This window comes from Neoarius graeffei, chromosome 8, assembly GCF_027579695.1.
Source record: "Neoarius graeffei isolate fNeoGra1 chromosome 8, fNeoGra1.pri, whole genome shotgun sequence".
NCBI lineage: Eukaryota > Metazoa > Chordata > Actinopteri > Siluriformes > Ariidae > Neoarius > Neoarius graeffei.
The window spans coordinates 2,371,202-2,387,810 of NC_083576.1; the positions used below are offsets into that span (position 1 = coordinate 2,371,202).

Sequence of the window (16,609 nt, forward strand, 5' to 3'; positions counted from 1 at the left end):
GCATCCTTCGTGTGGTGGAGCCACTGGAGGGGCGCGTGGTCCGAACAGAGGGTGAAAGAGCGCCCCAGCAGGTAGTAACGGAGGGCGAGGACCGCCCACTTGATCGCCAGGCACTCTTCCAGTCCAAAATATATTCAAAACCCGCCAAAATGCACTTGAAACCGCCAATCTGGCAACACTGCGCGCATGCTGCTTCTCTTCAACATAGACATCCGGAAGTAAGGCGGAAGGTTTTTTTTTTTTAATAGATAGGACAGTGTAGAGAGACAGGAAATGAGTGGGAGAGAGAGATGGGGAGGGATCGGGAAACGACCTCGGGTCGGAATCAAACCCGGGTCCCCGTATTTATGGCATGGTGCCTTAGCCATCTGAGCCATGACACCCCCAGTAAGGCGGAAGGTAGTTTGTCGATGTCACCTCAAGACGACGCCAACGATTGGTCAAATTTGCGGGAAAGTTGCGGTGATTGGATATAATTGCAACACCGCCCTGAATTCGCGGGGATTGGTTGAATTTGCGCTGAAGTTGCAAATCGCAACATCCTGGAGGCTCTGTTTTTTTTGCTTGGCTGTCTCCTCACTCCCTGTAGCTTTAGGTACTAAAAATCGATCCATTTTGTCTCTCACGTTGCGCCCCCCCCCTGAAGAACTCTGGCGCCCCCCAGGGGGGGCGCGCCCCACACTTTGAAAAGCCCTGGCCTACATTAAATGAACACCCGCGGTTATAAATGCTTCAATACCACCGCGATTGTCAGTGCTAAAAACTGCACAACACAAAATTAGAAATAACATGATGCCTTTTTTCTCTGCATTGCAATAGTATACTAATCTAAAATTAAATTATATTGGGCCATAACATAATTAGGCTAATAGCTGGGGTATAAATTCCAGTGTTTAGCACTTTGTGGAAGCCTGTTTTCTTTTTGCCCTTTTTAAATTGAAAAATGACGAGAGTCAAGTTTTGTTTACCTTTCATTCTAAAGGAAGTATTTTGTTAATGTAGAAATCTGGAAATGGCATTTCTTTTATGTAATAAATAAGCTACTTGATAAAAATCTGTTCTCTTCAGCCCAATGCAAAGGTGCTCAATTTTCATGCAGGCCTATTATGTTTGGTGACCTTTGGTGGCATTTACTGTTACAACTTTTAATCATTCTGCAAATAAAACAAAGATTCAGTGACGTATTGTGTGATTAGGGATTTTTATTCATTTAAGAGCTGTTAGATTAATGTGTGGCTACATAACTGACTGGACTGGTAGTACGCCCTTGTTAGATACTTTCAGCATTGTTAACTGGTGAGCTTTTTTGGGGGGGGCCCATGGCCACTGCTTGTGCATAGGGCCCAGAATTTGGTGCAACGCCCCTGCGCAGGATCAGTTGAAATAGAGAAGTGTTCTACTGGCGTCGGCTGCGCTGGGTTGACATCCATAACACCCTCGTCTTCCTTCTCGTCCTCATGGTGTGAACTGATCTCTACCTGGCTTAAAGTGGCTTCGCACATCCCCTCCTCCTCCTCCTCCTCCTCCCGGCTTCAGCGCTGGGACTGACAGCAGTTGTCAATGCTTTTATTAAAAAACGATCTAACACTGGAACATTTTTAATTGTAGCTACACGCCTGGAGTCTTTCTCTTCTTTAGTTTTCTCTTCGCACAACCACTCAATTGATGTCTGTCCATTTTTCATTTCTACCGCGGTTTTTAAAAAATTGATGCATTTCACCGTAGGTGGACTGGCTCAACTGACAGGTCGAGGAAAGGGGGGTTAATGGTCACATAGGCCACTCTTCCTCAGAATTATGATTATTGTTGTTGTTGTTCTTATGAAATTAGTGTTCATAATGAATTATATATGACTATTTAACAATGTCAAGTGTATAACCATTTTAAGTGTACAAACATTCACGAAAAATATTTTTAAAGTTTCTGTCATGTGGTGCCCCCCACTGGCTGTGAGTGGTTAGTGCCCCTGGGCACTGTGCCGCAGGCCCATATAGTTAATCCGGCCCTGATTGCATGTTCAGATAAGAAATGAAAGGAGACTTTCAGTGTGACCTCGCCATGCCGTTCCTCGCACCGTCTCCCGCTGCCGACCGCCTGCAGGCGCTTTCTGCACAGAGGCGCACTGAATGCATGACGTCACGGATTGATGCCCGCATTTACATAGAAAAACGTTATTTTATAAATCCATAATTTCATATATTATTGTCAAATTGTAGAGAATATTGATGTTGGCGCTAACTTATCTTTTACAAATATTAAAAAAAAAACAGTCCCTATGAAAAGGGCACTTTGGACAGCAAACAGAAAAGGGGCGGGGGCTAGAGCACCTGCAGCACCGGCTCATTGCATGTAGGTGTTAAGGAGTGTGCAGCAAGTGGCAGGGTTGGGTTTATGACTCTGTGAGAAAGATAGAACACAGGAAAAGCCCATTCTGCAAGAGTTCCAGGACTATAAATATGTACCACAACAACCCCGAGAACACATTTCAACAGGCGCTTCAGCACACACTTCAGCACAAGTAATGTTATATTGGGCATCTCTGTAACTTCAAACGCTGCACTACTAAAAGTAAGGGATGATAATAATAAAAGAACTGCACACTAACTGGGGCATGCTTTTAGTTTATACTGAATGTGCAATAAGGTGTGTGTGTGTGTGTGTGTGTGTGTGTTGCTTTTTGAAGGACTAACTGAATATCTGATTATTGTTGAAATGGGGACTGAGAATAAGGTAGGAACTGATTTAATATTTGTTCTTCTGTGGTTTAATATGCCTTATGATATGAAATACACTCTTAGATCTGATCTGAGCAAAGAAAGATTCTTGTACCATGAATACAGTCTTACAACAACCAGACGACTGAATCTGTGTTTTTTTAGGTGATCAGGTGTAAAGCGGCTGTGGTGTGGGAACCTGGAAAGTCTCTCGCTGTTGAAGAAGTGGAAGTTTCTCCACCTAAAGAACATGAAGTGAGAATTAAGGTCTGTAATTATCCTCAGGACCAACAGGAGATTTGTTCTCTCTTTTTTTTTTTTAAATAAAAACTTGCTACAGCTTTGACTCTTTAAAGATGTTTGAAGCTGTGTGTGTGTGTGTATGTGTGTGTGTCTGTGGTGTTGCAGATAGTGGTGAGCAGTGTGTGTCACACAGACTGGTTATATTTGCGTGATTGTGAGACAGGAGTGAAGACTCAGTCGTTTCCCCTCATTGTGGGTCATGAAGGTGCCGGGGTGGTGGAGAGTGTCGGCCCGGGGGTGACCACTGTGCAGCCAGGTACGTACAATAAACACATCCAGGCACACACACACACAACCATGCAGACCCCACTACTCGTTCTACTTTCATCATTGTTTACTTTCCCTGTCCTTCTATTTTTACTCATTTGTTTTTTCTTCTTCTCTTTCCTCCAGGTGATAAAGTGATCATTCTCTTCCTGTCTGAGTGCAGAGAGTGTGACTACTGTCTGAGCCAAAAGACAAACCACAGCTTAATCAACCGGTGAGAACGCTGGGTTTCTTTTCTTTCCTTGTGATTTTTTTTAACCCCCCCCCTTAAAATCCCTGATCAACATGATGCTGTCTTTTCTAGTGTTAATACTCTCATCTTTTCTTATTTCTGCATTATATTTTTTCATTCAAGCAACTGAGCCAAGCTCATTATTATGGGGAAAATGACATAGTACTTAGAAACAATCATATTTTCGTTAGGATTTTCTTCTTCTTCTTCTGATTGCACAGAAAAACTGTAAGTGCTACAGACATGTAATGTGGTGAGTAGGTACTAATCCCTCCCTCTACTCAGGCAAGAGATTATTCCTTTGACCCTCCCAAACAAAATAGCCTCAAGAACAATTTAGCTCCACCCACTTAATTTTCAAACTAATTTGCATAATATGCAACACCTACTTTTGAGAACTTGTCCTAAGATTTTTCTCCTATCTTCACAAAATTGGGTCTAATCTACAACCCTGATTCCCCACCCCCCCAAAAAAGAGGGACGCTATGTAAAACACAAATAAAAAAGAAGACAATACAAAGACGATAATTAATGTTCAAACTGATACAACTTTATTGTTTTTGTAAATATACACTCATTTTGAATTTGATGGTAAAATCCCTAAATTCCTTGTAGTTGTACGTTGAGAATCATTGTTCTTCAACTGCTGGACTATTTGCCTCTCACAGTTTTTCACAAAGTAGTGAACATCACCCCATCCCTGCTTGTGAACGACTGAGCCTTTGGAAGATGCCCTTTCATAGCCATTCACGTTACTCTCACCTGTTACCAGTGAACCTGCGGACTGTTTTTTGAGCATTCCACAACTTTCCCAGTCTTTTGTTGTTCCTGTCCCAACTTTTTTGGAATGTGTTGCAGACATCAAATTCAGAATGAGTGTATATTTACAAAAACTATAAAGTTTGAACATTAAATAGCTTATCTTTGTATTGTATTCAGTTAAATATAGGTTTAAAATGATTTGCAAATTGCGAGGGCCTTTCTGTGTGGAGTTTGCATGTTCTCCCCGTGTCCGCGTGGGTTTCCTCCGGGTGCTCTGGTTTCCCCCACAGTCCAAAGACATGCAGGTTAGGTTAACTGGTGACTCTAAATTGAGCGTAGGTGTGAATGTGAGTGTGAATGGTTGTCTGTGTCTATGTGTCAGCCCTGTGATGACCTGGCGACTTGTCCAGGGTGAACCCCGCCTTTCGCCCGTAGTCAGCTGGGATAGGCTCCAGCTCGCCCGCGACCCTGTAGAACAGGATAAAGCGGCTAGAGATAATGAGATGAGATGATTTGCAAATCATTGTATTCTGTTTTTATTTACATTTTATACAGCGTTCCAACCTTTTTGGAATCTGGGTTGTAGCTGAAATTTGGTACACCTCAGCTCTATGCTAATCTGTAAGTGGATGTTTGATTGCCTAAAAAAAATGGGCATTATTGGCCAATCAGATTTCAGGATGTGTTTGCCTGGAGTTAACATTGAGCTATTAAAAGTTTGGTTCCTCGAAGGAATGGGCAATCCCATTCAACTTGATCAATGTTTTTGCACATAAAAAGAACGTGTACAGTAAAATGTGTTTCCAGTGTTTTATTTCATTATACCATAAAAATTTGCCTTTTGGCCCATTCAGCGCCTCACCACGAGACAGTTCCAGTTTGTTTAATTTGTTTAAGATGCAAAACACACTTCTGAGAACTTGCTTTAGGAATTTTGATGTACTTTCAAAATTGTGGGATCACATTACTCAGCAAAGTCTGACTCAATAATTATCAAAAACAAACTGATATTTGTGAACAATATGCCTGCTACATACAATCCATCATTGCATGGTAGCGCTTCATTTACTAAGGCAGCTATAAGACAGGGTTATCATTGAACTATCAACACCAAATTTGGTAGTTCGGTCCTATATCCTACCCACTACTCTGCCATATGAAATGACACTTACCCACCTGGGTGGCATGGTGGTGCAGTGGTTAGCACTGTTGCCTCACAGCAAGAAGGTTCCGGGCTCAAACCACTTGGCTACTACAGATCAATGAAATTTTAGGCCACTGTCTGTACTAAGCCAAGTCAAGTTTATTTGTATCACACTTTTAACAACAGACATTGTCGCAAAGCAGCTTTGCAGAAAATTAAAGACTTTAAACAGATGAGCTAATTTTATCCCTAATAAATTTATTTATCTCTGATGAACAAGCCTGAGGTAACGGTGGTGAGGTAAAACTGCCTGAGACGACACGAGGAAGAAACCTTGAAAGGAAGCAGACTCTAAAGGGAACCCAGCCTCATTTGGGTGATAACAGATAGTGTGATTATCAATAACTCACTTCTAGCGAGTGGGGACTGACAGCATCCATACATCCCAGGTACCAAAACACTCTGTCTGAGGATCCTCCAGATCTACACCTTTACCTCATAAACACCATTAACACAAGGCTTGACTAAACAGATCTGTTTTCAGCCGAGACTTAAACGCTGAGACTGTGTCTGATTCCCGAACATTACTTGGAAGGCTGTTCCATAACTGTGGGGCTTTGTAAGAAAAGGCTCCGCCCCCTGATGCAGTCTTCACTATACGAGGTACCAGCAGATAGCCTGCACCTTTTGATCTAAGTAGGCGTGGCGGGTCATAGAGGAGCAGAAGTTCACTCCGGTATTGTGAGAGCTCTTTATTCTAAATGCAAAGTTTGATTTCTACAACCTTTACACTATGTAGTCATTAGGATACCTTGTGACCATGCTCCAAATTTCATCAAAACTGGCCAACAGATGAAGATGAAATTTGCTATGCTTTTTTTCTTGAGGAACATTGAAACCTTTATTTGAAGTTATTTGTACAATTAATATGTTTGCAGCAGAAATATAACCAAACAAAAACTGGAAAAGTCTGCAACTGGAATGAATTCATCCCGATTGGTGAAAATCTTTGCATGTAAACATAGTGAGTGAGGTGTTTACATGAAGAGCTTTGTTTGTTTGTTTGTTTATGTATTTATTTTCCCCAGTTGCGCTCCCAGTCAGGTTATTGGCACATTATTAATCTGCATATAAACTCAGCCACTGGTACCGGTAAGACCCTGGCCTGTTGTTCTGACCAGCTGAGGTTGATGGCTGCTTAGGTAATGGAGTACAACACAGCAGTCACCCTTATGATCTCGATTCACGTCTGATTCAGTATTATCAACTGTTTTAGCTTTTGAATCAGATATAAAAATGTCAGTAAATTGCTTCAGTAAAAGATCTGCAGTAATGTTCAAAAACATGTTGAGATGTGGTATGCTGTAAACATCATGGCCACCACATGCTAATCAGTTCTTGAATGGTGGAACTTTATTCAGTGTGCTATAACTTGAAATTTTAGAAGAATCTGCACAAAACCAAAAGTCTTACTCAGGACTAAATGCTGAGGCCATGTGTCAGATTTGGGTGTGGTCAGGGTTAAATTCAAATAATTGTTTCTCCGGAACTGCAAATTTAATCTTGCAGATTATTTGGTATACTGCATCTGTGAGTGGATTTCCAAATAAAAATGCTCACCATTGGCAAATCATTTTGCAACACACACATCAGTGTTGGCATGGAGTTACTGTCATGAAATTTGAGCAGTACACTCACCGGCCACTTTAACAGGAACTTGTTGTTGGTTCTCAGATCCCTGTTCTTGGCTGCAGGAGTGGAACCCAATGTGTTCTTCTGCTGTTGCATGCTGAGATGCTTTTCTGCTCACCACGGTTGTAAAGAGTTGTTATGAGTTACTATATCCTTCCTGGCAAAAAAGCTCGAACCAATCTGTCCATTTCCCTCTGACCCTCTCTTATCAACAAGGCGTTTGTTTCCACCCACAGAACTGTCGCTCACTCACTCAGTGTTTTTTGTTTTCTGCACCATTCTGTGTAAACTCTAGAGACTGTTGTGTGTGAAAACCCCAGGAGATCAGCAGCTTCTGAAATACTCAAACCAGTCCATCTGGATCAAACCAACACCCATACCACAGTGAAAGAAAGTCGCACATTTTCCCATTCTGATGTTTGAACATTGTGATCATTAACTGAAGCTCTTGATTTGTATCTGTGTGATTTGATGCATTGTGCTGCTGTTGAAGGATCGGCTGATTACAGAACTGCAGAAGGAACTAGCCATCGTTATTGGTGATGCAATCTGCAACATGTTCTTGGCCCCTGCAGATCACTGCCAGCTATATTTATTGTCTCATCTCATTATCTGTAGCCGCTTTATCCTGTTCTACAGGGTCGCAGGCAAGCTGGATCCTATCCCAGCTGACTACGGGTGAAAGGCGGGGTTCACCCTGGACAAGTCGCCAGGTCATCACAGGGCTGACACATAGACACAGACAACCATTCACACTCACATTCACACCTACGCTCAATTTAGAGTCACCAGTTAACCTAACCTGCATGTCTTTGGACTGTGGGGGAAACCGGAGCACCCGGAGGAAACCCACGCGGACACGGGGAGAACATGCAAACTCCACACAGAAAGGCCCTCGCCGGCCACGGGGCTCGAACCCGGACCTTCTTGCTGTGAGGCGACAGCGCTAACCACTACGCCACCGTGCCGCCCTATATTTATTGTAATTTTTATTATAACATTTCTAATTTTGACCCCAAAACTCACAGTACTGACTTTTAACTCTCTCTCATGGAGAAGACTCAGCAGGGTGTGTTAGCTGATGGTACGAGTCGTTTCACCTGTAAGGGTCAGCAGGTGTATCAGTTTGAAGGTGTGAGCACTTTGTCTGAATACACCGTTGTTCCTGAACACAATGTCACAAGGATTCACCGAGATGCACCGCTGGATAAAGTCTGTTTCCTCGGCTGTGGAATCGCAGCACTAAACACGGGCAAAGTGTGTGTGTGTTCCAACAAGTTTGACTAACATGATCGTTACTCATGTTACTTTTTCTTTCCTGTTCCTACTTTTATTTTTCTTATTTAAATTTTCCTTTTCTTTCTTTCTTTCTTTCCTTCTTCTTCTTCTGTGGTTGTTCCTCCCCGCCTCTGCAGGTGGAGCATGGTTCTGTCTGTGCCGTGTTCGGTTTGGGAGCCGTCGGTCTCGCCACGGTGATGGGCTGTAAATCTGCTGGAGCTGCCAGGATCATCGGCATCGACATCAACGCGGAGAAATATGAAGTTGCCAAGAGGTTCGGTGTCACTGACTTTGTGAACCCTAACGATCACAGCAAACCCATTCAGGAGGTGCTGATGGAGATGACGAGTGGAGGAGTGGACTACAGCTTCGAGTGTGTGGGGAACGTCACACTTATGGTGGGTTTGAGGTTGAGTCATGAAACATCAGCTTCACTGTGACTGATCTGCAGTAACTCTTCTGAAGGCAGAGACTGCACATTAGATGTGCTTCAGATGATAATAAAGTTCACATTTTTATTTGACTGACGCTCTTTTACGAAGCTGTTTATGTGTAAATGGTGTCACTATGACAAGTGAGACTGTGCAGATTCAGACTTGGATGAATAAATTTATTTTGTCTCCACTAGAGGGCAGCATTTGAGAGCTGCAAGACTCCCTGTGGAACCTGTGTGGCTGTGGGATGGACTGAAAACAACCTGATCTTGCAGTCACCTGAGGACCGTGTGTATGAACGGATGTGTAAGGGACTTATCTTTGGTGGTAAGAGATGACTGATTAATCATGAAGCAATTCTCTGAATCAAACCGTCCAAAACACTGTCTAAGGCTATTAATTGGTTAATTTTCTTAAATACAGTTAATTGTGCACTCTCTGTGATTAATTATATGATTAATCAGATATTTAGTTACATTAAGATTTCATGAAAAACTCTAAAAGTGCTGATCTTGATTATTGTTTATTCCAAAACACAGATCTCAACATCGAGATAGTAGTAATAAATACATACAAAAACACTGTGCTAGAACATAAGTGTCTCACACAGGTATGTCCAATTCCAGACGGCAATCTAGAACTTCACTGGCAGACCACTGTTCTGCACATTGACATGCTAACTAGAAGGGCACTCGGAAGAGTGCATACCTCCACCAAGCCATATTAGAATATCCAGATGTTTACATACATGTCCAGATTTGTATCAAAATCTAACCAATTGTTCCTTGGTCCATGACTTACCTTTCCTCAAAATATCATCAAAATCCTTTCCCTACTTTTTGAGTTACTTTGGAAACAGACGAGCAAAGTCAAGTTTATTTGGATCACGCTTGTAACAACAGACGTTGTCTCAAAGCAGCTTTACAGAAAATGAAAGACTTTAAACAGATGAGCTAATTTTATCCCTAATAAGTTTATTTATCTCTGATGAACAAGCCTGATGTGACGGTGTTGAGGAAAAACTCCCTGAGACAACATGAGGAAGAAACCTTTAGAGGAACCAGACTCCTAAGGGAACCCATCCTCATCTGGGTGATAAGAGATAGTGTGATTATCAGTAACTCACTTTTATAACTGTGTAACCAGGAAACACTTTATAGTTTAACAGGAAGTCTGTTTTGTTGAAGTTATAAACTGTTCATTGATGGAGACTTGAGTGTAAAACTGTTCATGACAACTGCAGTCCTAAAGTTATTGTGATGATTGTAGTTCTAAACCATTGGAGCAAAACTGTAAGAGTCCAGAGCATCTTCTAAGTGCGACTTTAGACTGTCCATATGGGGGCCGTCCTCCACAGGAGCGATGGGATGAGACTCCAGCCAGAAGTAGGGCATCAGGATGGATCAGGCAGGTCCGAGGAACAGGAGAGGTTCAGCAACACTGGTGTCTCAGGATTGACCTGTAACTCAAAAGATACAGAGAGAAAGAGAGAGAGAGAAAAAAAAAAACACAGGTTGTTAGGCTTGGTCAGTGTCACCTAATGGTTCAGATGCAAGCAGGGACTCCGGTGAGACTAACTATGACAGCATAACTAAAAGGGGAGAGCCAGAAGGTAACACAGGCATGAGGGAGCCCCGGGACATAAAGCAGCAGCCACTACACCGTCAACAAACTCGAGTGAGCAAGCGAGTGGGGACTGACAGCATCCATACATCCCAGTTTACCAAAACACTCTGTCTGAGGATCCTCCAGATCTACTCCTTTACCTCATAAACACCATTAACACAAGGCTTGACTAAACAGATCTGTTTTCAGCCGAGACTTAAACACTGAGACTGTGTCTGAGTCCAGAAAACTACTTGGAAGGCTGTTCCATAACTGTGGGGCTTTGTAAGAAAAAGTCTCTGCTCCCTGCTGTTGCCTTCACCATATGAGGTACTAACAAATAGCCTGCACCTTTTGATCTAAGTAGGTGTGGTGGGTCATAGAGGACCAGAAGTTCACTCAGGTACTGTGGTGTGAGACAATTCAGTGCTTTATAGGTTAATAGTAGTATTTTATAATCAATACGAAATTTGATTTCGCAAGCTGTGGAAAGCCTGGAAGAATGGGGGTAGCAAAGAGGATTACCTGGCAGCTAAATGCCGGGCTAGAACTGCAGTTTATTTTGCCAAGAGAAATCACCTTTGCTGGCATAGATTCAGGCACAGACAGCATCTACCATGTGGCAAAACAAATGCACAGAGATAACCAAGATGTAGTAGGTGAGAAATGTATTCTTGATGATGATGGCAACATGGCATTTGATGAGCATGCTAAAAAAGAAGGCCTGGAAACAACACTATTAACGGCTACTTAATATCAAATTTCCTTGGACTCAAAACCTTCCCCCAGTAGATCCTGTCGCTGGACCACCATGTAATGTCACTCACAAAATGGTCTCGATACACTGAAGAAAATGAAAATGGGCAAAGCAGCTGGTCCTTCTGGCATTGTTGTCAAAATGTTGAGTGCATCCCTTGAGGTGTGTTGCCAAGTTGTTGCGGATTTGGCCAATGCTATTGTGAGAGAGGAAAAGATCGCTACAGACTGGGACGAAAGCATAATCCTTAGTTTGTTTAAAGGTAAAGGTGATGCATTGATTCGAGGCAACTACAGAGGCCTGAAGCTTACAGAACAGGTACTTAAGATCATTGAGAGAGTGGTGGAGAAAAACATCAGAGGTTATGTCAACATTGATGAAATGCAGTTTGGGTTTTGCCCAGGACAAGGTACCACTGATGCTATTTTCATCCTCAGACAGCTACAAGAAAAGTATTTGACCAAGCAAAAACATTTGTACTTACCATTTGTAGACCTTGAAAAGGCATTTGATAGGGTCCCCCGAAGAGTGCTGTGGTGGGTGATGTGGGTCATTGGGGTGCCTGAATGGATTGTCAAACTGGTACAAGCCATGTACAGTGGTGCAAAGAGTCAGATGCGGGTCAACAATTCACTCGGTGAAGGTTGGGGTCCATCAAGGATCTGTTTTGAGCCCCCTGTTGTTTATAATTGTGTTAGAGGCCTTATCAAGAGAGAGTTTCAGGTTGGTTGTCCTTGGGAGATGCTTTATGCTGATGACCTGGTCATAATCGCAGAATCCCTGGATGAACTACTTGAGAAGCTGAACCACTGGAAGGTTGGTCGTGAGGAAAAGGGCCTGAAAGTCAACATGGGGAAGACCAAAGTCATGATCTCTGGTAATGACCTAAACACACTGAGAATCTCTGGAAAATATCCTTGTGGTGTGTGCAGAAAAGGGGTTGGCCAGAATTCAATTTTCTGTAGTGGTTGCAAAATGTGGGTACACAAAAGATGTTCTGGTGTGCAGGGGAGGTTAGTTGAAAACCCAGATTACAAGTGTCAGCGTTGTCTTGGAGGAGCTCGGCCGATTGATGCAAGACATGCAGTGAGGTAATGTTGGCAGGTAGCAAACTAGAGGTCATCAATAGCTTCATATACCTTGGTGATGGTATCTGCCCAGGAGGTGGTTGTGAACTGGCAACGATTATCAGAACTCGTTCTGCTTGGGGAAAGTTTAGAGAGCTGCTGCCATTGTTAACCTGCAGAGCTGTCTCACTTCATACCCGTGGTCAACTATACAGCAGCAGTTGTGTGCGTAGCACCATGTTATACGGTTCTGAATGTTGGGCACTCTGAAGAGATGACCAAAAACAGCTTGAGTGTAATGAAAGAGCCATGCTTTTATGGATGTGCAACGTCAAAAGAGGAGTACAAAGTAGCACGTCTTCTGCGGATGCTGAACCTCCGTCGCCTCGACACTGTCCTCAGATGCAATCATCTCCATTGGTTTGGACACGTCCAACGTAGTAATTCTTGGATCAACAGATGTACTACCCTGGAAGTTGAAGGATTGAACAACCATGGCTGACCTTGAAAAAGCTGGAAAGAATCTGTCTGTGCCGATTTGAAGCTATGGAATATCGCAGAGGAGGCAACTCAAGACCGTGCTGAATGGAGAGCTCTGCTGAAGACTGCTAGTCATACACACGTCTGACGTGTCAACTGACTCAAAACGGATAGTGAGTGAATGAGCGAGTGACTGTTTCAAACAAACAAGCAAACGGGTGAAAACATAACCTCCTTCAACAAAGTTGGCGGAGGTAGTAATGTTCATTAATGCAAGAAATGTGCATTTTTATGTAATTTTCAGCAATACTGAGGTAGTTTTGGTTGTTAAATGATGTCCTGTAGTCCGCTGCCACTGTAGTCTGTAGGTTTTCATGTAATTTACAGAATTTACAGAGATATGAAATCATTAAGGGGTGTGTTTTTCTGAACAGGATTGAGGAGTGTGACTCTTGTAACCAAACTGGTGCACGACTACATCTGTCTTTTGCTGGATGAGGGGACATACACGTCCTCTCTGGTGGAGATTAATCACGTCTTCAAACTGATGACCAGTGGGGAAAGGTCTGAGTCACATGACCATAATATGATCAATAGAACTGTTTTCATTATTTATAATTATACAGTACATTACTTTAAATGAGTTGATAAACATTTATCAAATATAAAGTTGTGGAATTTATCCCACTTTCATTTATTTTTGTCTCTCTCTTTCTCTTCTCTTTCTTTCCATATTTTCTCTGTGACTAATCTTTCTAACAACCTACAAGTTACATCCGGTTACTTATTTACATTCTTTACTTTTTAGTTCAGTTTGACTGAATGACTGACTGAAAGTCGTTCGCTGATCAAATCTGATTAAATGTGTTATAATTAAAATGAGCACAGAATGATGACACACTTTATAAAAAAAATGAAAGCTGAATATAAAGAAGTCACTTATCCAACTTACCACTGACTGCTTTTCTCTCTCCATCTCTTCTCTCTTTCTCAGTGTTCGGTCGGTGATAAAAATGTGAGCCGTGAACCTCGAATCTCAATTCTTTAACCATGAAGACATAATCAGTCACCATAACAACTACATCAATCACCATGACAACAGACTCATTACCCAGTGGGCCTCAGAGCTGCTGGTCCTTCTGTAAAGTTTAAAGGAAACACCGTGATGAAGACGGAAACTCAGGACAGAAGATGTGTCTGTGTGTTTGTGTTCATGTGTTAATGCTGTGATTTATTAAAAAAAAATGATAATAAAACATAAAGAAATTGAAATGTAGTCCAAATACACCTTATCAGCAACAGGAAGTGTAGTGTCCAATGAAAAGAGGTCATGGGATAAATAAATAAAAGGAAAACAAACAAACCATAGAGAGTAATTTTGAATTTTATGCAGAATTTTCAGGGAAGGGTGGCACGGTGGTGTAGTGGTTAGCGCTGTCGCCTCACAGCAAGAAGGTCCAGGTTCGAGCCCCGTGGCCGGCAAGGGCCTTTCTGTGCGGAGTTTGCATGTTCTCCGCGTGGGTTTCCTCCGGGTGCTCCGGTTTCCCCCACAGTCCAAAGACATGCAGGTTAGGTTAACTGGTGACTCTAAATTGAGCGTAGGTGTGAATGTGAGTGTGAATGGTTGTCTGTGTCTATGTGTCAGCCCTGTGATGACCTGGCGACTTGTCCAGGGTGTACCCCGCCTTTCGCCCGTAGTCAGCTGGGATAGGCTCCAGCTTGCCTGCGACCCTGTAGAACAGGATAAAGCGGCTACAGATAATGAGATGAGATTTTCAGGGATTTTTGAAATGATTTAATTGTTCAACTATTTAGAAATGAAGTTAGAAGTGTGGTGTGATGTCAGTCGAGAGCTTGCAAAGCATAGGATGCTCTTCCTTCTCCATCACCTGGGACGAAACCTAACTGGAAGGGTGACAAATGGGTATAACCCAAATGGAGTGGAAAAGAACATTTTTCTCAGGATATTGGAGTCAAGGGAATCTGCTAATACCCCTTGGATAACTCCAGTGTCGAATAAAAGCGAGCTGCACCTAACTGATTGAGCAGTTCATCAGTGCAAGGCATCGGATATGCATCAAATCTAGACATTGCACTGAGTTCCCTAAAGTCCACACAAAAATAGACCAACCTGTTGGTCTTTGCCACCATGACCACCACGTTGCTCCAATTGCTGTGAGACTTCTCAATTACCCCCTTGTTGAGCATAGCATTGAGCTCCTCCCAAACCACATTTTTCTTGTGTTTAGGTAATCAGTATGGGCGGCTGCATACAACCAGACCTGGAGGAGTCTCAATGTGGTGCTCTATGAGGTTTGTTTGGCTGGGTAGAGGGAAAAACAGATTAGAGAATTCCTCCGGCAACCTGTGCTCTCTGGGATGGCAAGAGGCAGTCTCCATGGGGGACCAGGGTGAATTTGACCACACTTTTTGCTGTTAGAATACTGTTCCTCTCAATTTTCTCTAATGTCATCTAAGACACCATGAGGATTGCACCCATACAGTAATTCAAATGGTGGAAAACCCTGTGGAGCCTTGACGAACCTCTCATACTACAAATAATAGGGGATGAGTCATTTATCCCAAGCCCACACATCATTGTGCACAAAATAACGCATCATGTTTTTAAGCATTTGATTAAACTGCTCAGCCTGTTTGTCTGTGGATAGTAAACACTGATATGAATCAATTTAATCCACAACAATTCATACAGTTTGCGAAGTGTACATGACATAAAGGTTGTGCCTTGATCAGTTAGGATTTCTTTCAGAATCCCAACCCGAGAAATAATGCAGACGAGTGCCTCCACAATGGAGATGTTGCACAGAGGCACGGCTTGCTTGTATTGTGTTGCATAGTCTGCGAAAACTAACAGAAAATGATGCCCTTGTGCAGTTCAGTCTAATGGCCTGACGAGGTCCATATTAATTCTTTTGAAGGGGACCTTGATTAATGGAGGAGGATGCAGTGGCACTTTTGGGGGTGGCTGGAGGATTCACCAGCTGACATTCATGACATGCCGCACACCACCTGTGAATATTGCCATGAATGTCTGGCCAATAGAAACGATCCATGAAATGTTTTTGTGTTTTATCCTGCCCCACATTCCCAGCCATGGGATTATGATGAGCTGCAAGGAACAGGGGTTCCCTACGGCTCTTGCAGGGGCGTTGCACCAAATTCTGGGCCCTATGCACAAGCAGTGGCCATGGGCCCCCCCAAAAAAAAAGCTCACCAGTTAACAATGCTGAAAGTATCTAACAAGGGCGTACTACCAGTCCAGTCAGTTATGTAGCCACACATTAATCTAACAACTCTTAAATGAATAAAAATCCCTAATCACACAATACGTCACTGAATCTTTGTTTTATTTGCAGAATGATTAAAAGTTGTAACAGTAAATGCCACCAAAGGTCACCAAACATAATAGGCCTGCATGAAAATTGAGCACCTTTGCATTGGGCTGAAGAGAACAGATTTTTATCAAGTAGCTTATTTATTACATAAAAGAAATGCCATTTCCAGATTTCTACATTAACAAAATACTTCCTTTAGAATGAAAGGTAAACAAAACTTGACTCTCGTCATTTTTCAATTTAAAAAGGGCAAAAAGAAAACAGGCTTCCACAAAGTGCTAAACACTGGAATTTATACCCCAGCTATTAGCCTAATTATGTTATGGCCCAATATAATTTAATTTTAGATTAGTATACTATTGCAATGCAGAGAAAAAAGGCATCATGTTATTTCTAATTTTGTGCTGTGCAGTTTTTAGCACTGACAATCGCGGTGGTATTGAAGCATTTATAACCGCGGGTGTTCATTTAATGTAGGCCAGGGCTTTTCAAAGTGTGGGGCGCGCCCCCCCTGGGGG

General features: G+C 42.5%; 1 protein-coding gene across 1 annotated transcript; it reads left to right on the forward strand.

Annotated features, from left to right (window-relative positions):
* The first annotated feature begins 2,398 nt into the window (after positions 1-2,398).
* LOC132890395 (alcohol dehydrogenase class-3-like) lies at positions 2,399-14,007 on the forward strand. Its single transcript, XM_060927215.1, has 11 exons — positions 2,399-2,568; positions 2,684-2,730; positions 2,880-2,981; positions 3,123-3,273; positions 3,411-3,498; positions 6,452-6,455; positions 8,171-8,371; positions 8,530-8,790; positions 9,021-9,153; positions 13,170-13,299; positions 13,730-14,007. The coding sequence occupies exons 2-11, from the start codon at positions 2,713-2,715 to the stop codon at positions 13,752-13,754; spliced, it is 1,113 nt and encodes a 370-aa protein (XP_060783198.1). The 5' UTR covers positions 2,399-2,568; positions 2,684-2,712; the 3' UTR covers positions 13,755-14,007.
* The last annotated feature ends 2,602 nt before the right edge of the window (positions 14,008-16,609 follow it).

Coding starts and splice junctions, on each gene's coding strand:
- LOC132890395 (XM_060927215.1), top strand. Junction 8,372..8,529: donor CAGCACTAAACACGGGCAAA/GTGTGTGTGTGT, acceptor CCGCCTCTGCAG/GTGGAGCATGGTTCTGTCTG. Junction 13,300..13,729: donor CTGATGACCAGTGGGGAAAG/GTCTGAGTCACA, acceptor TCTCTTTCTCAG/TGTTCGGTCGGTGATAAAAA.